At 38.1% G+C, this 22,072-nt stretch overlaps 8 protein-coding genes and 1 non-coding gene across 9 annotated transcripts; 3 read left to right on the top strand and 6 right to left on the bottom strand.

The window, feature by feature from the left end:
* Positions 1-208: 208 nt before the first annotated feature.
* On the bottom strand, positions 209-1,363 carry PKNH_1264500 (nuclear movement protein, putative; the record flags this gene model as incomplete). Its single annotated transcript, XM_002259943.1, has 1 exon — positions 209-1,363. The coding sequence occupies one exon, from the start codon at positions 1,361-1,363 to the stop codon at positions 209-211; it is 1,155 nt and encodes a 384-aa protein (XP_002259979.1).
* A 3,812-nt stretch (positions 1,364-5,175) lies between these two features.
* PKNH_1264600 (parasitophorous vacuolar protein 3, putative) lies at positions 5,176-5,619 on the top strand (the record flags this gene model as incomplete). Its single annotated transcript, XM_002259944.1, has 1 exon — positions 5,176-5,619. One exon carries the CDS (start codon positions 5,176-5,178, stop codon positions 5,617-5,619), a length of 444 nt encoding a protein of 147 aa, XP_002259980.1.
* Positions 5,620-6,309: 690 nt separating this feature from the next.
* PKNH_1264700 (uncharacterized protein) lies at positions 6,310-7,165 on the bottom strand (the record flags this gene model as incomplete). Its single annotated transcript, XM_002259945.1, has 4 exons — positions 6,310-6,347; positions 6,588-6,746; positions 6,941-7,006; positions 7,153-7,165. 4 exons carry the CDS (start codon positions 7,163-7,165, stop codon positions 6,310-6,312), a joined length of 276 nt encoding a protein of 91 aa, XP_002259981.1.
* A 1,066-nt stretch (positions 7,166-8,231) lies between these two features.
* PKNH_1264800 (RanBPM and CLTH-like protein, putative) lies at positions 8,232-10,519 on the top strand (the record flags this gene model as incomplete). Its single annotated transcript, XM_002259946.1, has 9 exons — positions 8,232-8,278; positions 8,459-8,592; positions 9,056-9,162; positions 9,298-9,366; positions 9,503-9,565; positions 9,699-9,758; positions 9,862-9,961; positions 10,106-10,167; positions 10,313-10,519. 9 exons carry the CDS (start codon positions 8,232-8,234, stop codon positions 10,517-10,519), a joined length of 849 nt encoding a protein of 282 aa, XP_002259982.1.
* On the top strand, positions 8,744-8,822 carry PKNH_1264900. The gene has a single exon (XR_005506389.1). It is a non-coding gene; the product is annotated as a small nucleolar RNA snoR19 (small nucleolar RNA).
* Positions 10,520-10,792: 273 nt separating the features above from the next.
* On the bottom strand, positions 10,793-11,950 carry PKNH_1265000 (conserved Plasmodium protein, unknown function; the record flags this gene model as incomplete). The annotated part of the gene is made up of 1 exon (XM_002259947.1): positions 10,793-11,950. The coding sequence occupies one exon, from the start codon at positions 11,948-11,950 to the stop codon at positions 10,793-10,795; it is 1,158 nt and encodes a 385-aa protein (XP_002259983.1).
* Positions 11,951-12,706: 756 nt separating this feature from the next.
* PKNH_1265100 (conserved Plasmodium protein, unknown function) lies at positions 12,707-14,522 on the bottom strand (the record flags this gene model as incomplete). The annotated part of the gene is made up of 5 exons (XM_002259948.2): positions 12,707-12,745; positions 13,042-13,159; positions 13,278-13,328; positions 13,477-13,557; positions 13,777-14,522. 5 exons carry the CDS (start codon positions 14,520-14,522, stop codon positions 12,707-12,709), a joined length of 1,035 nt encoding a protein of 344 aa, XP_002259984.2.
* A 1,205-nt stretch (positions 14,523-15,727) lies between these two features.
* Positions 15,728-16,708, bottom strand: PKNH_1265200 (conserved protein, unknown function; the record flags this gene model as incomplete). Its single annotated transcript, XM_039114202.1, has 3 exons — positions 15,728-15,916; positions 16,250-16,506; positions 16,672-16,708. The coding sequence occupies 3 exons, from the start codon at positions 16,706-16,708 to the stop codon at positions 15,728-15,730; spliced, it is 483 nt and encodes a 160-aa protein (XP_038969849.1).
* Positions 16,709-17,609: 901 nt separating this feature from the next.
* Positions 17,610-19,374, bottom strand: PKNH_1265300 (conserved Plasmodium protein, unknown function; the record flags this gene model as incomplete). Its single annotated transcript, XM_002259950.1, has 3 exons — positions 17,610-17,726; positions 17,904-18,628; positions 18,864-19,374. The coding sequence occupies 3 exons, from the start codon at positions 19,372-19,374 to the stop codon at positions 17,610-17,612; spliced, it is 1,353 nt and encodes a 450-aa protein (XP_002259986.1).
* Between the last annotated feature and the right edge of the window lie 2,698 nt (positions 19,375-22,072).

Genomic DNA, 22,072 nt, shown 5'->3' on the forward strand with positions numbered 1-22,072 from the left:
ATGTCTTAATGTGTGTGGGGTATTATTACATACGAATGATGCGGGATGGGGACTTGGTGCCCGCAGGTGTTATTAAAACGGGCATGCACGCACACTTCGAAAAAAAAAAAAAAAAAAAAGAAAATAATACACACATGTGCATATGCATATACATATATGTATAAATATATGTATGCGTGTACAGCACAGATGCACGTGTGATGTGGGATTATCTGCCAAAGAACATGTTGTTCGGGTTGGAACTACCGTAGTTAATGTTAGCCTTGGAAAAATCCATCTCTGGGTGCATTTTCTTGAACTTCTCAAAAATTTCAAACTTCTTCTGTTCATCAGATGTGGGTAAATTCATAGCCTTCTGCCTCTGGTCGTAGAGCATTTTTTCGACCACGGACCTAGTCTCCGCATCGAGGTCTTCCATCCTGGAATTTTCTGGAACGATTTTTTTAACGTCAATTTCGGAGTCGCCCTTAATAACGGTAGACCACCACTCCATTCCGTTTAGCTTTTCAATGCACACATGAATAACTCTATTATCTTCCAAGGTCCAAATGGAATCCTCTGGTTTTATATGTTTATAAAATTCTCCATCAATAATAACTTCGTTTTTAACACTCACATACAATTTCTTGTACGTTATTTCCAACTTTATATCTTTCGTTTTTACCTTTTGGTCCAGATTTATGTACATATCGAGACTGTTTATAGTTTGCGTCCATGTGTATTTTTCTGTTTGTCCACCATTTCCCTTAGGTGGTTCATCATTAGTGTCCTCGTCGGATTCCTCTGATTTATTTGCTTTCCCTTCATTCTTCGCTTTCGCTTTGCTGGAATATTCACTAATAGGAGAGGTTCTCTTTTCACCTCCGTCTTTTTTGGAGTCCCCTTTTCCGTTCGGAAGGTGTTGATTAATGGCTAACTCTTCGTTTCCAATATTTCCATCCTCATCAATTTCTACAACACGCTTTTCCTTCTGCATGTTGTCCAAAGGAGATGTTGTATTTACGTTTTTCATATTATTGTTCATTTTTGAATTTGTGCTTTTCTTCTTCCCGTTTATTTCGTCTTTCCCACTATTACTGTTACTGTGTTCCCTTTCGTATATTTTTTTTTTTTCTTCATCCATTTTTTCGTATTCCATTTTTAATTTTTTCACATATTCTTCCTTGCGTTTGTAGTACTTCCTGAGCGTTTTCAAAACGATCTCTTCACATTGTTCTATGTTTTTCGAGTTGGTAATAAAGTCTGTTTTACGCAACAGGAAGGAGAAGAAATGGTTCATCAAACTGTTAATGTCTCCACATTCTTTAGCAATATTTAGCATTATAAAGTCAAACTTTTCGTTTACCACGATGTCTGTATCCATCTTTCGTTGTTTTCTTTTTTTTCTTCAACTATACTGTGATTCTTCGTCGTGCTGGTGGTCGTTGCGGCACTTCTCCACAGAGGTATGACGGTATTGTACATATACGTATTAGGCGCGGGTATAAATAAACGTATTTTTGCGCTTAGGTATATATACTTGTACATATGAAATATGAAATATGAAATGCACGAATCGGCAAGCACTACATGTGACCGCATTAATGTACAGCAGGTAAGAAATAATTAAACTATTGCTTTACAGAGAGTAAGCCTTCTTCGTCTGGCAAGGAAACGAAAGAAAATATATATAGAAAAAAAAAAAAAAAAAAAAAAAAAAAAAGAGCCCCCCAAAAAAGGCAATTTTTTTGGCTCTATTTTTATTCTCCTTTTTGTAATGTAAAATTGTTAGCCGCACGGTAGATGGAAAAAGCGGGGTGCGCTTCCCTCCTTGCGGCACATACACGTGGTTTCCCAAAGATAGGCGGCCCTCCCTTCTGAAAGTGGAGTGAATGTAAATGTACGCATGCATGTATTCACGTAGTTACGCATGTTTGCGTTACCGCGTAAATGTGCTGTTGTTCACGTGCAACAAGCATATGAGTACAAAAAAAAAAAGAAAAAAAAAAAGCGTGCTGTGTTGGAACCCACGCTGAGAAAGGCAGAGGCAAGCACCTTATGTCAGTCGTGCAACACACGCGTTGTGGATGCCAAATTGGCTTAACCCCACGGAACAGAATCTTTGCCATCTCAGTGAGTTTTCAAAATGGTTGAATAAAAATTCATAGAAGGAAATGTAAGAAAAGGGGGGCGGGTATTAACAGAAATGGGAAAATTATAACAGGTAGAAAAGAATACATTTCAACATTCTCGATGGAGATTCAGCTTGCGGGGGGATAAAATAAAAGCTCACTTAATGTGTCATACTGCTTGCGAATTGGAGAAATAACCCTTCTTGCAGACAAGCAATTTCGACGTTGTCATATCGAGCGGGATGGAGAGCTTTCCTCTGCTCGACGAAGTTAGTACCGTTCTACCAAAAATGGGAAAGACAAAGATTTACGAATTTTACGTGCAAAATTGCTTTGCCAAAGGAGCAACATATTGGCAATTGGGACAAGGCCAGTACCCAGCACATACCTTTTACACTTTAAGGATCGTTGCTCAAATGGAGGAATCAAACATCGACTTCTCCTTTTAACGTACGGCGCGAAGTGGAAAAGGAAAGCGCAAAGCAGTGGAGAAACATTCAGGTGAATAGCACCGGGGGTGTGATTCGTACAAGGGCACATGACATACATGCAACCTTACATTTTTCCTGCACCCCGCTTTTTTTATGGAATAGAAAAACGAACCGTGCTATGTACATGGTTCTATTACACACAAATGCGCCCACCTGTAGCAGTAGTAGTAGCGCATCTGATTTGAATTTAACGTACGAAAAAGTTAGGAAAACTGTCCAAAGGGCAAAGTTGCACAGGGGAGATATCACATCACCTGTGAGAAGCATCCCATTCAGTTGCCCCTTTCGACGTATTAAAAATGGAAGCATAAAACAATACCTCTGCTTTCTTCAAAAAAAGCAATTGTATTCCTTCTCTTGTTTTTGTAAATATAGATCAACATGTGTACTATACGTATATACACATGGTGAAAAGGGAAAAGAAAAAAATTATCCTCAGATATTTCATCCTAATTTGAGCATCACCTGGGGTTTACCTAGAACGTACAGGAGGGGCCCTTATCAGTACGTCTTTTACGCCAACAGCAATTATATGAGATGTACTTATGGCAAATAATTACGCCACAATCTCTTTTCTTTTGCACGAACCTGGACGTTTTTTTTTTTTTTCTTTTTTTTTTTTCTTTTTCTTATGGCAATAGAATTACATTCTTAGGAGAGTCGAAAGGAATGTATTGTTCGTTTCGACCTTCTTGTCAAATTTTTTTTTTACTTTGGCGCTTTGTCGAAAGAAGTAAAGTTGGGGCTTCCTAAGAGAGGCATTTTTCTTCATCAACAAATAACATGGATCTGTCGATGGGAGGACGAACGGCATAAGGAAACCCTGCACGTTTGAGCGATTTACGACGTATACGCAGGTATAACTCACGAGAGCAAGTTTTGACAAATAATACTCACGTTGGAGAAGGGGGGTGAATCAAACGAACTGTAGCACCGACGGGGGGGCGAAACATATACTCATTGTAGTGTGGCATCAAGAGGCGAACTAAACCAGCAGGTGTAATTGCAACTTTCTTTAAGAACAATTATTTTTCTTGAACGACGATTACACACTTTTGGGGGAAGGCCCCCGGATGTATTTCAAATGATTCGCCATCTTCTGCCTCTCCCCCTTTTCCTTTTTACAGTACCACCATTCGTTTGTGGTTTTTTTTTTTTTTTTCAAAATTGCAGAACGGAATAATTTTATTCCCGTTTCTGCATTGGAAAGGCGAATGCTGTTGTCACGAAAATTAAAACTGCCATTTGCGTCGATCGGAGGTATGTGTCTCCATCCCTCGTGGGCGGGGCCACTTCTTCATCTGCGTCTTCCTGCTCCGCTCCTGTTATTTTTGCCCTCTCACAAGAAATGCGCCTTTGGCTTAATATATACAATACCATATATTATAATATATAACAATACAGTATCTGCGCCTTCCTATGCCTTGGCAAAACAAGCACATATTCGTAGGAACGCCATTTCTTGAATATTTTTGAGAAAATAATAATTGTAAGGAACGAAGGCGGATGCACTGGAAGAGTAGTAACATATAATAGTATTATATGCATTAGGCATTTTTGTTTTCGTAATTTTTGTTCAAAAAAAGAACGCTACAAAAAAAGAAAAAAAAAAAAAAAAAAAAAAAAAAAATTGTATACCTTATTCATCATATTTTTTTTTGCGCGGAAAAAATCCGTGCACCATAAAAATTTCTTCCCTAGGTTGGGTAAATTTACAAAATAAAAAAAAAAAAAAAAGTAAATATGGTTTATTTTAATTACATTTTTTCGTAAGAAATAATTTTCATTTTCTTACAATTTGCAACTTGCGCATTTTTCGACTACTGTAAAGTTTCCGTTTTTTTTCTTCTTTTTTTGTGAAAAGGAATGGATTGGCGAAAAAGTTGAAAAAAAAAAAAAAAAAAACTCTCAATATTTTGTAAGTTCAATTTGAGCCACTAAAATTACACGGGAAAAAGAAAATTTGGCAAAGGGCAAATCAATAAAGCTTCAACTGCAGATCCATAAAGTGACAGAGTGACAATTTTCCGAACGAGTTACGTAGCATTCACGTAATTTCGATTTATTACCGTTCCAAGTGGTAGGGAAATTAGCAGAACTTACTCCAAAAAAGGGAGGGAACTATGATTCCCCTGCAAAAAACCTAAGTACCTAAATATCGTTCTCATGGAAAACATAATATAATAACCCTCCATTGGCTAATTTGTCATCGAAAGGGCAATTATTTATTATTTTATTTTTTTTTTTTTTCGAATTTCCCCCCGTCCCTCCGATTTATTACCTTTCAAATTGACGCTTCGAAAGTTTTCGAAGAAAGGGAGAACTTGTGTTTGTGGGAGTGAATATATGTGTACACCCTGTGCCCCGTTATAAAGTGCTCACGGTGGATTTGTCGCTTGCGCATGCGCACTTGTGTATGTTCATATATGTACATGTTTATATATTCTATCCGGTCGCTCATTTAAAAGGGTTTTCCATCTGGCCTGAAAAATCGTGCCTCTTTGAAACGCCAAAAGCCCGCTTGTGCATATTCCGGTCGTTGTGGGAAACCATTTTTTTATATACACAGTTATATGTACGAAGCCTATAAAATGGGTCTTAAAAAGTGGGTCCTTTTCTTTGCCCTTTCTAACCTCATTTCATATGTAAAAAAGGAGGGGAACGGTTTCTGCCTATGTGAGCCAATACCAATGCCTATGCCTCAACCCGAACTCGATTACATGGATGAGCCCATACCTACGCTAGAACCAGAAGCACAACCACAAGCAAGCCCAGATGACGGAAATACAAACAACAATAACTTCAATTGGGGGAATAATGGAAACTTCAATGGTGGAAATGATGATGACGGTGACGACAATGACGACAACGATGATGACGATGATGAAATAATTGATAACTCTTATGATGACAATAATGATGACGACGAGGCTGACAACAATGATGACGATGACGAAGAAATTAACGATAATGGGATTAAGAATTCCAAAAACAAAAGAAAAAGAAATAATTTGTAGATCTCGCTGGTTCAGTAGAAGAGCCATGTTTGTGATGAGAAGATAGAGGATATCCCACAGGGGGGGGCTGTATAACATCTACAGTGGCACACCGACATCAGACATGTTTGAAGTGAACAGTCGTCCCCTTTTTTTTTTTTTATCGTAACATTATTTTCAAATATTATTTGGAGCATTCGCTTTCTTACTTGATGGTGTCTTATCTGTACGTATAAAAATTTGCACAAGTGCATGCAGGTATGCCATCTTGAAGCCGATCTGAAGTTCTCCTTCCCCTTCATTGATTAGCATTATGAGAAATGTAATGCGTATATGAAGCGGATGAGTCTATTTTTGCGCTTCCCGTACCCTTGTTCACAACATATTCAATTTTTTGCTCACTTTGAACAAATTGCCAATATTTTTAATTGCCTTTCTGTTAACAGAAAGAACAAATTGAAAGCACAACCCTGTTGTGCACACTCTTTTTTTTTTTTTTTTTTTTTTTTCATTTTTTTTTTAATTATTTTCCCGTATAATAATAATCATGTTTAACAGAAACAAATGATTTATCTTTTTTTTTTAATTGTTTGAACTAGCCAAAAATTTGATAACACAACATTCGTAAATTAATATAAAAAAAAAAGATATATATATGAGCAGAAAGCGAATGGATCTGGGCGAAGTGAAACCTTTCCTGTCCATCATCCTCTAAGCAGTTTTCTTAATCTGTTGTCTGTACTTCCGACCTGGGGGAAAGGGAGGGGTTATTTGAAAAAAAAAAAAAAATTAAATATGTTCATAAATAAATGCAACGCAGGAATGAGACGGGGAGAACCATTCCCCATAAAATGATATCTCCGAACATATGTCTTCACCACGGATGGGTGTTACAAATCCCATGGAGATATTTTCAAACGAATTGTAAAAAAGGGATTAAAAATACACTGGTTTATTTGATCGCATTACTCTCTCCCCATCTTACTAACCTGCTGTATACATAGTAATAAACTGCGATTTATATTTAGGATTTCTCGGAGCCTGTTTGTAAAAAATGTACTTCTCTAAATATTTGGGAATTCCTCTAGACCTGGGGGCCGGATTAGATAAAACTTGTTTGTGTCTCGGGTTGGCATTGCAATCCACTCCTGAAGTTTTGTGCGCGTTAAAAGGGGAGGGGGGGAATGCATAAATGCATATGTTATTAGACACAATTCACAGAGGAATGACCACTGGAAATTTGCTAAAACATGCGTAAATGATGTAAAGGCGTTTTTTTGCTCATTCACACTACATCCACTGCGCATTGCTACTTTGTCCAGGATAATCTCTCATTACGTACCTAGTAATGGAACGTGCCATCTGCGAATAACATACCTACACGAATTGCAAAGGAGGGTCAGAACTCCTGAATATTGGGGGGGGAGGAAAAAAAAACATGAAATTAGCGGCACAGTGGTAACCACATGGGATGTTATTACTCTTCACATAAATATCATGTGGACATGGAATCTACAATTGCAAATATGAATTGGCCCCTTTTGTACAATTTACCTCTGTGCCACATTTTTTAAAAAAGGTCTTGCCTTTTTACACACAAAAAAAATATAAAGTTGTGAAGGTAAAGTTAAACGGAAAGAAGCGGGCAATTTCCCCAGTGCAACATGGCGGTAAACTAATCAAACAGGCCTATACATTTATTCATAAACTTGTTCGAATAAAATGGAGGTACACATGGGAAGGGGGAGTATTCCTTTCGAAGATTTCTTCTTTTGTGGATCTTGGCTAACAACTGACGCGCTTACAAGTAGCTCAACCCTATCGTAGAGTGCTGTTCATTTGAACGGAAATTTCACTTCGTCATGCTTGGTCAAGCTTTAGCCACGTTTCGCTGAAAAGTCTGTCGTGATGCCCTAAGGAAGGTCATTCCCCTGTTGGATTTTTTTTTTTTTTTTTTTTTTTTTCTTTTTTTACATTCGTTCCCTCGCCCCTATCCCACTCCATGCTATGTTATCATAGGGGTAAAACACTTACGATGTATAATCCAAGTGCTCCATTGCGAACGTGAAAATGAAGGAGCATTTTCTGATTTCTTTTTTTTTTTCCCCCCGCATCCTCGAAAGGAAGTTTACCAAATTATATGAACACATGCCACGCATATTTACGCGTGCTTACGCATTTATGTGGCGCCCCATTTTGTGTGTATTCAATTTGCAAATGCTCCGAAGTTCGAATATGTACACAAAGGCGCCCATTATATTCCTATGATTCGGACCAACGTATTTGCAAAAAGTTATATTACTAACAAGGTGTGAACATGTCCCTGTTATAATATTTCGTCCCTTCCCTTTTTTGCACGGTTAGCAAGTATAAATAGCATTCCTCCAAATACCCCTTTGCATTTTCTTCCATGTTCGCTAATTTTGCTTACAAACGTGGTAGCCATCTCGTTAACCATATCTCTTTGCGTAAGTGCGTATCAGTCTGTTTTCCTACAAGGGGAGTGTTGTCGCCAAGGGTCTATTCCTTAGCCACACCTTCATCCATACGCAAGTAACAATAAAATTTTACAAAACGGGGGGAATTTTTTCTCAGTTGTGCGAAACCTCATTCATCGGCTCACCTACCTCCAAATGATTGAAGATCCCGCAGACGAGAACTGCCACATATACCTGAACGCGTAGGACAATTGTGCATGATTCCGTGAGCACATGCTATTATGTTGCCCATGCAAGTGTGGGCAATTCGCTTACCATAACGCTTATTCATTCAACATAGTTAATTTGCTGCACACATGTTTGTGGCAAGAAAATATTTGTAATTTTCTTTTTCCTTTTATGTCTTTTTCTAATTTACGAAGGAAAAACTGGCTAAAAGAATTCGAACATACAAAAATACACGAAAATGATTTGAACGAAGTTCTTATGAATTTCTTCTGCGTCCATAGGATGTATGATGTTGCGAGTGAGTTTCAGAAGGAGGCCCGGGTAAAGCGTACGTAGATGAGCGTCATGGGAGAGTTCCGTGGAGAAAGGCATATCACAAACGGGACAACAGACACGCTGTGCTGTGAAAGTATATCCGTGTAAAGTTTACCAACAGAAGGGGACAAAATGGAATTAAAAAAAAAAAAAAAAAAAAAAAAAAAAATGATGATTCTATGCGCAGAAATAAAAATCAAAGTCGTACTACTATGTAGAATGATGATACTTGATGTCATCCTTGAACTGATTTTTTTTTTTTTTTTTTTTTTTTTTTTCTTAATTTCCACATGATCTGATAATTTTAAATTGTCGCAAAAATTGAGCTACATTTTGTTGCCTTTTCAACCAAGTTGACAGGCACAATTTGACAACGGAGAAATGTGTTACTATTTAATGAAGAGACAGTTAAATATGTTTAACTGTACAATTAATATGGGCATTCTTTTTTTTTTTTTTCTCAACCTCCCCCACAGCTGATATGCCGATAGACACAGTAAAAATCCGTTACCAAATTCAAAATGAAATTATGAATAACAAAATTGAGGAGGCCATAGAACATATAAATAATTTAGACGAGGGGGTGAGTCATCATTTTCCTTTTTTCTTTTTTTCAAACCTTACACCTCATTCACCTTCTCCCATTTCTTTGCGTGTAGTTATTCGTTGCGAGCACTTTATCATGTCGTTCCCTTCTTTCACGTATCTCCATTTACAGATTTTAAAGAAACATAAAGACCTCGTTTTTTTCCTCAAGAAGCAACAACTATTAAAATTAATTTTGAACGTGAGTAGAGAGGATATTAGCAACAGTGACCACGTGTCTTCAGCTTTTTCACCGCAGATTTGTATAGCATAGTAGCAACTCCATTTGTATGGCCACATAACATGTATATATATATATATATTTTTCCCCCTTTTAGAATAACATCAATGAGGCGATATTATATTCGCAGAAGGAGCTAGCCCCATACGTGAACGAGAAGGTTTGTCAGTCCGTGTTGGGATAGCTGTGTACGAGTAGAGCTTACACATGCGTGATCTTCGTTTATTGAACTGCTCATAGTTGTTCACTTGCATGCGCACTAACATTTTTTTTTTTCGCAACCTCCCTCACAGCCATCCCTAATTAGCGAGATCGACGATGTCATGATGCTCATGGCATACCAAGACCTCAACGTAACTCTTCATTCGTTTCAGCGTTGCCATTCCATCTGTTTCGCCTCCCGTTGCTGCTTCCACTTATGAACCGCTCCTCCGAAATCTTTCGCACAACCCGCAGAGCGAGGAGGCCAAAAAGTTAATCCAAAAAATAGAAAAGAAGAAAAACACCCTAAAAAGAATTGATGACATCATCTTAAGTTACTACAACGTTGACAGTGGTGAGGTGACGAGGATCGCAAGGGAAAGAAAAAGGCGCGAGGAAGTGGCTTGGTGGTCCCATCAATATGGTCCCCACCCTAATAATCACTAACAACCGTGCCTTGTCGCCTTCTTACGATATGGTGAAATTTCCCCCCTCGTAGAAAGTACACTGGAATATATCGTGAAGAATATCTTCTTCACTCAGAATGTGTTGAGTTCGAAGGTAAGCAAGGGCAGAGATGGACTCGCGCGAGGAACAAGTACAAGGAGGTGTTCCGAGTCGATGTGCTACTTTTTCTGTACCCCGTCGCGTGCTTCTTTTCTTGTATCCCCTTGATATGTTACTTTGGTGTGTCGCCCCCCAACAGTACCCCTGCAGCATCCCCAAACTGAAGAACCTGAAGACTGGCTACATCGAGTATTACGAAAAGCAGAAAAGGAGAAAGAAGAAAAACTCCAGCAGAAAAGCTACACACAAGAGCAAGTCCAAGGATAAAATTTTCGATGACAAAACTGCAGAAGACACAGTGAAGGATTTTGAGGTGACGAAGGAGGATGATTATCGTTCCGTTTAGCGTAGCGGCGCTGTAATTTATGCATTCATTTAAAGATGCATTTATTTATTTATTTTTTTTATGTTGATGTGTGCATACGGGAATAACTCCTGACAGTTAATTCTTTCCCCTTCTGCTCACGCGATGATTATTTTTCAGTGGAACTCTTTCCCTCACCCTCTTTTGTCCCTAATATTATACGTGTTTGTTGCTTACGCCATTTCAACAGTCGTATGATGTGACTGCTTTCCCTGTGGCGTGGCTCGCAGGAGCCACCGCGTAGGTGAAGGAAATTCAAAAGGAATAATTTATAAAGTTGTATATGTAATAAAACAGCGTAAAGGTTAAGGTGGAGGTGGTGAGGAAAAAGAGGCCATAAAAAATTAAAAGAAAAAAAAAAACTTCATCAAAACTGAAGTAGGAAAATACAAAGGAGATATTCTTAAATAATGTTTGGTATTTTAAATAAATCCTCTTACTCATCGTAAAGTTCAAATAAATATTTAACCAATAAGTGAAGGTATTATAAATGTGCAAACAATACAGTAAATTTATGTACGTAGTTATGTAGAAAATTATTTTTTTTAAAGTTTTATTGCGTGTGCGCAAAAAGTATATATAACTCAAAAGTACCGTAATAATTATAATTGTAAAGGTGTTAATAACGATGTTGTAAACTTGATATACTTGAATTTCGATGATGTAATGGAAAAGGAAGAATATATAGTACATGACAAATAGCAAATTTACAAAAAGCTTGGTTTTGTTTTTTCTGTTTAACATTTTTCTTGCCTTTTGGTCATCATTTTTCACTTTTTTTTTTTTCATATTCTGATTCTGATTATTTTCGCAAATTCCAAAGTTGTTCTTTAAAAATGCTTTGTCATCAAAATGTGTCTTCTCAGAGTCGCTGTAAATTTTCTGGTTTATTTCTATGCTCACTTTCTTCCTGATTTTGTACTCATTCACGGAGCGCTCCCTCGGGTGAGTATCTCGGTTGGTATGGTTGCTTGGAACACTGTGACGGTTCGGGTTTAGATTGGGACTTATACTGCAATTCATGTTATTGTTGACTTGGCTAGTACTCACACTGTTGCCCCTTCTATTTCCGACCTTCTCGTTATTCTTTTTACCCTTGGGGGCACAATCGGGCAGGATACCTTGCGTCGCATTTTCTTGGTGAGATAGTAGACCCTGTGGAGATTCGCTTGAAAGGGAGTTGTTTACCTTTTTCGTCTTCTTCTCTGGCGCCTTCTTCTCAGGTACCATCCTCTCGGTTACCTTCTTTTCGGTTACCTTCTTTTCGGTTACCTTCTTTTCTGGTGCCTTCTTTTCCTTCGCCTCCTTTTTGCTGCCCTGCTCTACCTCTTCCTTTTCATTTTTCCTTTTGTACAAATTGTTGTTTTTATATTTTTCAAATACTTTATCATAGTTTCCGTATAGCTTATCCATTTAACGTTTTCCAAATTGGGCGGCGGTCTACTTTTGGAAGTTTGGTTCTGTTGCGCTGTGTTCAGCTCAGCAGTATCACCAAGGGTGGCACCTAGTGGGGTAAGGCTATTGCCCGCTGAGCCGCTTTGTGGTGAGCGTCGTTTTGTGGGGAAATCGCTCTGCTGTCTTCGTCGCTGTTATCTTGCCACTTCGCGTGATTTCCCCTTTTTCATTTCACGGTGTTGGGGAGAGAAAAGTAAGAGCACAGAAACATCCAAGGGAATCCTTTCCACTTCGATAAAATAAACGCATGCATGCGGGAGATTATAGCGAGTCGAATGGAGTGCGCCATGCGGGGGGTGCTTTAGAGTCGGAGAATATTAGCCACAAAAGGGCTACATGTGCACATATATGTATGCGCGTCCATTCACACAGAGCTACATGACATCACATGGGTCTGTGCACAGACAAACCTTTCTACCCACATTAAGTAATGTTTTAAAAAAAAAAAAAAAAAAAAAAAAAAAAAAAACGTTATGCCAAGGCAAAGCACAAGACGTTAATCAAAAAGGGGAAAAAAAAATTGTAAAAAGGAAAACGAAAATGTCAATTGAAAAGTGAGAGCTAAGGAGTAGCAACTGAAGCATGACCACTTAAAAAAATATATTTGTACACGCTTCTTTACGAGGAATAATCAGGGAGATATTTCTTCTTCATTTGTGAAGCTTGTCTTTTTTTTTTTTTTTTTTTTTTTTTCCTCCTCTATTTCTCTTTTTCTCAGTTTGCATCTTCGCTTATTTGAGGAATGCAGACGCCCTATGGAGAGAAAGAAAAAAAAAAAAAATTCCCTCAATGGAGAGCAAGATGAGCACGACGCACATAGACATGCGTAGAGGTACGCGTGTGGTATTATGGGATCACACGCAAAGGGGAATATCTGCATGCCTTCCCATAATTTTTGTGCAAAAATACAAATAAAATAATAGTAATAATAATAAATCAGTCAACTGAATTTTGAATGTTGCTTCTTTTTTTTTTTTTTTTTTTTTTCTCTCTCCCCTTTTGCACATTTATTGTATGCACTTTTTTGTTTACTCGCTCTATTGTCTTACCCCCGCCTTAGACTTCCACAAATTTTTCCTCACATGTTGCAAGTCCATTTTGGGGTCAGGTTTATTTGGTCTTGCTTCTCTAACGGGAGCGACATCTTCACCAGATGAGCTTTCATATCTACGGGTTAAAAATAGCGAAGCAGATATTGGAAGTAGAAGATACAGACATGGGAAAAGATTTCATGTGTCATTTCTGCTGATGGAATGGTAGACTCATTCAGGAGGGCTTGCTTTACCTGTCGTGCCTCCACCTATCGCTTGTGATTGATCCTTCATCACTCATTTTTCTGCCTCAAGGGGTAAAAAGGACAACAAAAAAAAAAAAAAAAAAAAATGTATGCTATGGAGGTTCTTAAAATTAGTATGTATCCATAAGTGCAAAACAGATTTGCACTATTTTCAACATTTTTAATATTTTCTATTTTTCTGTGTTACTTGTGCCTGTGATTTTTCCTCTTTTCGTACGCCAGAAGCAGGGGATTGAAGGGGTCCTTGGGAATGGGTTCGTCGTAAGAACTACGAGGGAATGAAAAGCATAGAGGACAAAATGAGCACATGACACACTACGTATCATCACCTTAAATCACGTTTCGCAGCACTGTGGAGAATTACGCTCCTATCGTCATATACCATGTCATGTGGGCTTCACTATCGGGAAATTCCTTGAACAATACAATGCTACCCCCCTTTTTTTTTATTCAACAAAGTTTTCTTGTTGACATATGGAGAACTCACCTTTTTGTCCTCGATCTGGATCTCTTGTGTTTTTTTTTCCTGTCTCCATCCTTTTGCTTCCTGTGTCTTCTGTCGCTATCGTAGCTATCCTTCGAAGCTCTTTTTCTCTTCGTCCTTCTGTCTTCATTTGACCTATTCTCGTATGTTGACTCTATCTTCTTCCTCTTCTTCCTTTCCTCTGATTGGTCGTCATTTTTGTGCTCCTTTTTTTGATCCCTTTCGCTTACCCCTTTATGCTCCCTCTTGGATACTTTTCTGTCTTCCCTTTTGTCCCTTCTTACGATATCCTCCTTTCTATCATTCTCTCGCTCTTTGTATTCTCCTACTTTTTGTTTCTTCTCAGTTCCTACTCTTCGTTCATCCATTTCATCCACCAGAACCTCCTGCCGCTCCAGCTGGTCCTCCTTTCCACTTCTACCACCGCTCCCCGTTCTGCTCCTTGTCTTGCTTCCCCGTTTCCTCTTCTCAGCCCTCCTTCTCTCCCTTTCTCGTTCTCGTCTTCTTTGCCTTTTTTCTTTTTTAATTTTCCGGACAACACTCATATATAAATCTGAGTCGATGCCTGTGCTGTTGCTCACAGTCGAGACTGAAATTTCACTTAGCGAGTCAACATGGAGGAACTGCTTTTCTTCCTTTTTTCTGTCATCCTCCTGGTGGTCTCTCTCTGTCGCATTCACATCGTCCCCATTGATTTTCTCTTTTCTGTATACATCCAAGGGGTTGTTCAACAGGTTGTTGTCCTTCATTTTGTATGTTTGAATATATTCTTCCTTTCCTCGAATGGGACGTTCATTGCGTGGGTAGAACAAAAGGGTGTACTCGTGGCACGGCGTGCTTCAAGCAAGCAGGCATTTCGCGTTTGCCTCCGTTTATCACCACGTTTCCTATCACTCCCCTTCGCTTTGAGTTCGGGTCACCGTTTCTACAATTTTCCTTTGGTTTATACCGCTTTCACTTAAATTTCCCCTCCCCCTTCAAAATTTGCCTTTTCTTTTTTACTTTTTAAATGTCGCTGCTAGACATTACAAAATGGTGCTAACGCTAATGCTCTCATTTATGCGCTTTTTCACGAGTACCATTTTTCGCAGTGTTGAAATGCCCGTGTATGCTGTATTCGCCATTCTCCGTTAATTCATTGTTGGGACTTTTCTACACATTTTTTTTTTTTTTTCTATCCTTTTCCTTTTGGAGGCAGACGATATGATTAAAAAATTGTTTTGCTCTACGATAGGATTAAGGAAGGAATAATTTCGGTGGAGAGCAATAAGGATATGAGAGAATTTCACCGCCAACTGTTTGGACGTTTAGAAAAAAAAAGGGGAAGAAACTAACAACTTGCTGCTCCGGCTTTATTTCTTTTTTTTCCAACTACATAATTTTTTGTGCTTTTTCCACTTGTTCCTCTTACCATTATATATACATACGTATATAAATACATATTTTTTTTATTTTTACTACTTTTGCTTGTCACGTAGGGTTTTGCTTCACCTCGGTGGAATACGTTGAGGGATTAATAATGACTCGCACAAAAATAAGGCGAACGCGAAAAAACGGCCCAAGGGGCACACCACCTTATTAACATCCAAACAAAACAAAAAAAAAAAAAAAAAAAAAAAAAAAAGAAAACAAAAGTAACATTCGTGAGTAGCTCCACGTACATCTATTTGTGTATATATGTGTGAGCAGCCCAAACGAGTTGAAAATTTCACTGCTACATTTGTGAAGTGGTCGGAGCTAAGAAGCCGCCCATGGCCACTGATCAACGAACATATACAAAGGCACTACGGGACATGCCGCTCGGTGGTGACTGTAATAACATACACTTCATTTTATAGCGACAAGTACGGGAAAATAGGGGGTACGCAATGACGTTGTACCCTTCGTATTTAGGCTAAGCATAGACATGCGGTACTGCGAAGAAAAGGACACCATTATCACCACTTCCTTCGGGTCAGAGTTTTTTTCCGAATTCCTGCAGCTGATGTTTTATGGAATCCATATTTTTTAACAAGGACTCAAATTCGGGTTTGTTGAAAAAAAGGACATTCTTATTTTTGCAGCATATGCATAGATTCGGCTCCACTTCCTTCACTCCTTTTACTCGGTTGATGACAAACACGGTACGTCCATACAGACCCAGCTATCAAAGGGGGGGGGGGGGGTCGTATTGAGCAAATGAAATAGGGTGTAAACATGGTGAATTTAATGAGTAGGGTGGGACGGCTCTCCCCTCGTTACACCACGAAGGCGAAGCCGCTTCTCCATCTCATCTAATGTTATGTGGGGAGAGGGGGGAAAAAGACACATGGGCTGATGGGGCGTTTGTATCAGCGTAGGGCAACGTGCGTATGTCTGTCCAAAGTGTTCACTCCACTACTCTTATTCATTTACAAATTTACCGTCTTTCGTTCGGCACTCTTTTTTTTTTTTCTTTTTTTTTTCTTTTTTCCGTTGCATCCTTACATAACCTTACCTTCTCATCTTCGGTAATTTTTATCCGATTTCTCGGGGGCCATCCAGCGTAAAAATGGTACCCTTTTCTCTTCGTTTCTCTTTGAACTATATCCCTAAATCTTTTTAGTGCACTCTTAAGACTGCTTTTCTCCTTCACATTTTTCAGCGCTTCATATTTATCGTAGACATCTGTTATGACACCATTTCCGAGCCATTGAGTTTTGTGCTCCAGATTTTGCTCCCTTGTCGAGGTGAAGAATTTCTTTTTGGCAAAACCTGACAAGCGGAAAAGGCAACACATACGGAGGGACATGAATAAACGAGCTATGTATAATGATAAACTTGTGTGTGACTTAGCCTATTCATGTTCCCCTGTTCCTTGGAGAAGGGAAAATGAGTAAGGTGTATATATTTCCTCCTGATTTTTTTACTGCACATTACGTGTAACGGTCCGAGATAGGATAGGAGAATGAAACATCTTTGTGCGTTTTTGTGATGTGAGAGTGGTATCTGCGGGAATAGGCGGGTGCTCATGGGGTGTTCCTACTGCGCAAAAGTGTGTTAGCTCCTTTGAGTTCGGAACTATATCGCGATAGAGCAATTCGACTTGGAGTGGGTAAATTCCCACTCCTCCTCGCGGCATAAAACGAGAAAGGAAACAAGAAGTGTACCATTCGGGGGCCTAAGAAAAAAAAAAAAAGAAGCAACATCGGAAGTTACAGGTCCTCCTTTTCTAAAATGTGGATTTATTTGGTGAAGGAACGAGTATCTTCCGTTATCTCATTTGTTTGTCCCCCACAAGTAGTCAAACTCTTCACCATTACGTTACCATCATTTTGCTATTTTTTTTTTTTTTTTTCCGGTGAAATATCTGCTCCTGCGCAATTCTCTACTCCGTTCCTTGTTTCTTCAAAGTTTTAACAAAAATAAAATAAATGAAACAGATGGTATTCACCCCAATCCGGGCTGGGGCTGCATTAAAAAAAAAAAAAAAAAAAAAAAAAAAAGTTAATATGGCGGGATTTTTCTCCCTGTCATCCTACTGCTGAAGCAGCTTCCACATTATGGCGAATAATTTTACCCATTTTGAAGGTTAAACAAATTACGTTTTTATTGTTAAAGGGGGTGAGGAGGATGAAATCAAATTTTTAAAAAAAAAGGCAAACGGCGTGTACACGCACACAGTATTTTATAAACATTTTTGCAACGTTGTAAGAATGTAAGCTATAGCAATAGTTATCAAACAAATGTGTGTAAAGGCTCAGGGGGAAAAAATAAATAAATAAAATACACAAAAAATAACAGCAAAAAAAAAAAAAAAAAAAAAAAAAGAACAAATTTAACAAGGGCGAATTGATTTTTTTAAGGAAAAAATGTTATTATAACATTTCGTAATTTTCTTCCCTCTCAAATGCGTTTAGATGGTACATATACTCTTTATTCTCCTCCAGGTTCATGCAAATTTCCGAGGTCGTTCCTTTCAGATCGGTGATGTCCTACGCAGGGGGGGAAAAAAAATGCGAAATAACGTGAATGCATGGTCACTTCGGAACATTCTCACACGGCATAATTGAGACAAACTGAGATGGAGTCTTTTATTAACGTTTTCCTTTTTCTCAAATGTGGCGGAAGAGAGGCTGTTGCACATTCTCCTGCCGAGTGAAGAACCTCACCTGCTCATTCTTCACAACGGTGTTCCTCAACGAGTTGGTAAATTCGTTATCCGCGTGCAGGAACTTCTGAAGGTTCTTTTTCTCCTGCACAAGATTTTTTATATTTTTGTTAATTTTTTCAAGCTGACTGTCTATATTGAAAGAGTTAAAGAAATCCAAAATTTCCATCAACTTGAATTTATTAAATTCATACTTATTCGAAAAAAAAACGGAGCTATTTTTTAACATAAAAAGTTTGTCCAAAATGTCCAATCGGAATAGCAGTCTCTGAATAATACGTTGTGCTTTGGTTTTTATTTCGAGAAAATTATTTTTTATTATATACAAAATGAACAAAAGATTTTCATTATTCTTCTTAATAAGTAATTTTCTTTTTTTAAGAATCTTTATATTTTTTTCTTGATCACTTAAGGCCATTTTCACTTTCTCTAGGTTGTAAATTGGTACAATACAATATTTATCTTTATCAGGATTTTTTTCGATTGCCTTGGCGTACTTACTTAATATTTCCTTCGACATTAAGTACTCATGTTTGTATATATGGTTGTTCCATATTAAATTACAGAATGAGCTTAGTAACAACGAGTTCATAACTCTGTTCTTCGATTCGCTCATATCATCCTTCAGGTAAATGAAGTTCATCATGTACGGGTTTTTCTCAAATACGTACGTTTCGAGGTATGATTTGCACATGAATATTGTTCCAAGCTTCATCGAGATTTCCTCTACGTGTATGTGTGTAGGGGGTGGGTGGGTAGGTACATGTTAAGCGCTGATATAAATGCAGGGTGTAGACGCATACACAAAGTTGGAAAAATAATGTGCTTCTGTGTGTGCACCCTATCACGGAAGAAAATCACATGTTCAAGCAAGAGGGAAGGGCCATCTGTTGGAAACCCCCACCAAGACGTATGCAACACACTTGGCAATCATGCAAATCGTTTCTTTCTCATTATTTACCACAAAGCTGCTCCGTTAGAGACTTCCTAATCTTTAGGGAACTGTTAAAATTGAATTTATTTTCAAAGCTAAAGTTTCCATTTTGTCGCTCAATTTGCGAATTGTTCTTTTCGGTGTTTTTTTTTAATTCATCGGCTTTTCCGATGTTACTGTTGCTGGCTTCGTTGTTACTGACACTGTTGATATTGTAATTGGGAGTGGCATTACTGAGGGGATCGACTCTGGCAAAATTGTCTGCCTTGTTTTCGCCTGGAACCACCCCCTTGTTTAACACACCTAAGAACCCGCTTTGAGTCGATGTGCCTCCATTTGTCAATACGTTTGTTTTGTTATCAAAATTGTTAGTCACACTGGGTGCGTTATTAAAAGTGTTACTCAACCCAGCAGCCCCTTCATTTTGCATATTATTTGAAGAAGCGGTTGTAGGTTGCAATCCCACGGGGTTATTTAACGGGTTACTCACATTTGAATTACTTACACCATTAGGGGCAAAGGCGCTAAATGTATTCATCTTTTTTGCCTTTTTTTTTTTTTTTTTTACATAACTACATGTGATGTGTTTTCTTCTCGGTGGGGAGGAGAGGTGATGCTTCGATTTGTTCCTCTATTGCACATGTAAATATATGTATGTACCAACGTACGTGGGGGGAGAAGGGCGGAAACGAATATATATATATATATATATATATATATACGTCCGTTTGCTCGCCTTCCCGGAGGCTTTTCTCCCCTTTTAATTTCTTAAAATTGGGAGGACATATTTTCCCACATATTGTTTGTACTCGTGCAAGCAGACTGCTGATAGAAAGTTCGTCTTCCCCAGCATGCATATATACATGCGCATTTGCCTGCGTGCTGACGAAGGAAACGAATGGGCGTTGTCCTGACGATTTTCATACCATCCTCCTATTTCAGAGGAACTTGCTAGTGGGGCGAATGAACACGAATGTAAGCATCTCCTCGGCTCATGGAAGGGCAGACGGATGCTCCTTAAACAGTAATAATAAAAAAAATGAAAAAATGAAAAAAAAAGCCTAAGCTGCGAAACAAAGGGAATATTGCATAATGGACCACATATTAAAGGCAAGCATATGTACTTGTATTTACGTAGGTATATGTAATATGCCTCTTCTGCATTTTTATATACCCTTCTTTTTGATTAATGAGAAAATTCCCATCCCATTTTTGACAAAAAAAAAATGTTAAAAAAGTCTTCTCTGCAAGAGAATTATATATCTTAATTTTCCGAAAAATATGACAAAAAAAAAAAAAAAAAATGAAATCCCAACTTTGCGGAAAAAAAAAAAAAAATATTAAGGGGGAAAAAAAAAGTGCCGCAGATGGGGTTAATTTTGTTAATTTCATATTTACTGGTTTCGTTACGCAAAATGGGGAAATGAAATGCATATGGTACGCATATAATATGAACGTATATGTATGTATGCATGTATGTATGTATGTATGTATGTATTTTTTTTTTTTTTTTTTCTCTCGGAAAGGAAAATCTTCGCATAAGGTAACAAAAACCGCCGCCCCCTCCAGGAGCCTTCACTGAAGTATGGGTACCGGTGAGACTTAATTAAGTGTTCCACTCTGTTGTGTTAAGATATACCCTGGCGTATGTGTTCCCATTACGGACGTAGGCGCAAACACAAGAGAGAGAGAGAAAAAGAAAGGGAGTTATATATTGTTACATATAGTTGAAAGTTTCCGTATGCACACGTAACGAATTTACAAGGATGAGCATTTACCCCCCCGTTTTTGTGAATGGAAGGCTATCCTAAACGAACGGCGTGGAAAAATCAGAGTGACCGCCCCTCCCTGAAGAGAAGCTTAAATATCCCAACGAGTGAAAATTCACCAAAATGATTTTGTTTCAGCGTGTCGGAATTAAAAACATGTCGGCGGGTATAAAAATAAAAAAAAAAGAAACAAATCTTTTTGGCAGTTTGAGAAATTTCCATTTTTTTCTCTTTATCGCGCATTTTTAACGTTACTTTTCACAAATGAATATGCGGTGAGTTCTTCCGCACATGTGTGCCTGGCAAGAATTGTTCCTCTGTATAGCGCAAGCAGGACTTTTATATGAGACACGTCGAAATCACGTTGGTTTGCTTAAATGTAGAATTACCAATTTGAGTGAAATTCTTATGCAGAATAGGATTTTCCTTTTACTTTTTTAAAACACCATTTATTTATTATGGTGTGCGGTGAATAATGTTTTTCTTCTCCTTCTCCCCACTTGCCCTTACACAACTGTGTGAAATAAAAAAGAAATCAATTCGTTCCGAGGGCATGTTGAGGAAACTATTCTCTACGTAAGGTTCGAATATTTGCACACATATAAAGGAAAAAAAAAAAAAAAAATACCGCCAGATGCGTGTCATAGCATCCTTAAATTGACCTTTCTGTTTGGCGCAAATTCTAAAAAAAAGATGAAGAGGTGGAGGAAAAAGTTGCTTAGAAGTTATTCCCTACCTTTAATAAGTCCAGAGGGGTTCAATTTAAAGGGGGAAAAAAGAAAAAAAAAAAAAAAAAAAAGCAGGTGGTACCACGAACAAATGAGCAAAACTGTTCACAGAGGTGTACTACACACCGTTGCTTAAAAGCGTAACTAATCTTGTGGTGAATTTGCCCATTTTTGGCATTTTATTCTTTTGAAGAACGTCTTGGATAAGCTGATGCATGCCCACGCTCAACTCTAAGAAAGGGGGGAATGTGTGAGATACAAAGATTGGTTACATATGGCGCAATGGCAAAAGGACAGTATGGGAAAAAATTCGAACCAATAATGTTCCAAACGGGCAAACCGTAATTGCGCGCATGTTATTGTCTTTTTTGATAAATGTTGCATAAAAAAGCCTTTCGCGTATGATTTACGAAAGAAGGAAATGTTCATAAAAGGGAGTTAATTTCGAATTTTTTTTTTTTTTTTTTTTTTTTTTTTTTTCTTTGGCTTATTCATTGTTGTTTTGTGGTAGCTAGCCAAAATGCTTTAATTGGGGAGTCTTTTTTTTTTTTTTTTACGTTATAATTTTATAATTTTATAATTTTTCTCCCTTTTGCGGCATTACAGAAAACTAACTGCATGTAGAAAAGATGCATTCAAAATGGAGCAGGAGTTTTTGTGAAACCCGAGGGAATTCAGGCGCACATATGCTGGGAGACTTTTCCCCTCCTTTTTGCCATTTTTTTTTTTTCCCACCGTC

This window comes from Plasmodium knowlesi (assembly GCF_000006355.2).
Source record: "Plasmodium knowlesi strain H genome assembly, chromosome: 12".
NCBI lineage: Eukaryota > Apicomplexa > Aconoidasida > Haemosporida > Plasmodiidae > Plasmodium > Plasmodium knowlesi.